Source organism: Saprolegnia diclina, assembly GCF_000281045.1.
Source record: "Saprolegnia diclina VS20 unplaced genomic scaffold supercont1.79, whole genome shotgun sequence".
Classification (NCBI taxonomy): domain Eukaryota; phylum Oomycota; class Saprolegniomycetes; order Saprolegniales; family Saprolegniaceae; genus Saprolegnia; species Saprolegnia diclina.
In genome coordinates this window covers 93,764-94,716 of record NW_008246146.1, presented here as the reverse complement: position 1 = coordinate 94,716, position 953 = coordinate 93,764, and the positions used below count along the sequence as shown (strand labels likewise).

General features: G+C 54.6%; 1 protein-coding gene across 1 annotated transcript; it reads right to left on the bottom strand.

Annotated features, from left to right (window-relative positions):
- Positions 1-69: 69 nt before the first annotated feature.
- On the bottom strand, positions 70-890 carry SDRG_14856 (hypothetical protein; the record flags this gene model as incomplete). The annotated part of the gene is made up of 2 exons (XM_008621014.1): positions 70-93; positions 240-890. The coding sequence occupies 2 exons, from the start codon at positions 888-890 to the stop codon at positions 70-72; spliced, it is 675 nt and encodes a 224-aa protein (XP_008619236.1).
- Between the last annotated feature and the right edge of the window lie 63 nt (positions 891-953).

The following is a 953-nucleotide window of genomic DNA, read 5'->3' as shown; positions in this document are numbered from 1 at the left end:
ACGTCGGAAAACTCGCTGTCGAGAAGATGAATATGGTGCGCACCATCTTGCGCGATGACGTAGTGGTCGTCACCGGCCTTGGCGCTGGTCGAGCTGGGTGCGGACGCGCGCGTCTCCTTCTTGTGCCGAAGGTCCTTCTCCGGCAAGCCAAACGTGTACAAGTGCGACATGAAGAACCATTGCAGCGTGCAGAGTCGGCGCGCCTTGCAGTGAATAATGGCGTTTTTCCGAGCAAACACGCCGGGGTCAATGTCGGTGATGTAGTCCATGAGGATCGACGTCGAGTTGAACATGGCTTGACGCGCGAGCGAGTTGGTGGTCATCAGCTTCCAATACGACCGGTTCACGAGCTGGTCGAGGCCAACGACAAGTAGCACGTTTAAGATCAAGCCGCCGGCTATTGTCGTAAAGCCACGAATGTAAAAGCTATCATAATAGTCGACGGCCGTATCGTCCAAATCTTGCAGTGAATTCTTGAGATCTTGGCGGACGCTGTTGTTGTATTCGATGAACGGCGGAACGTAAAAGAGTAGAATCGCGCTCAGATAGAGCGACGTGACGCTGGTGAAATTCAAAAGCCCCATGATGCGACTTTCACCCGAGTACGTGGCCGTCGAGACCATGTTGACCACATATTTGAGCAATTTCAGAAACCCGCAGTTGATCCAGAGGAGGCGCGTACTCAAAGCAAAGAGCTGGATCGACATGGCGCTGTTGGAGCATTCGGCCAGGTACACTTGCACTTCGCGCGTGAATTTGATCGCGCTCGGAATGTCCAGAACCACGCTGGACGCAAAGAGGAGCACAAAGATGTCCGAGTTGTAGCAAAACATATCAAAGCGCAGTGCGTGCGAGACGTGCGGGTAGTACTCGGGCAGCACCGTCTTCATGATCCGCTGGACAAATGTCTCGGTCGAGTGCACGTCGACGTCCTGCCACTGGACGGTCCGCCG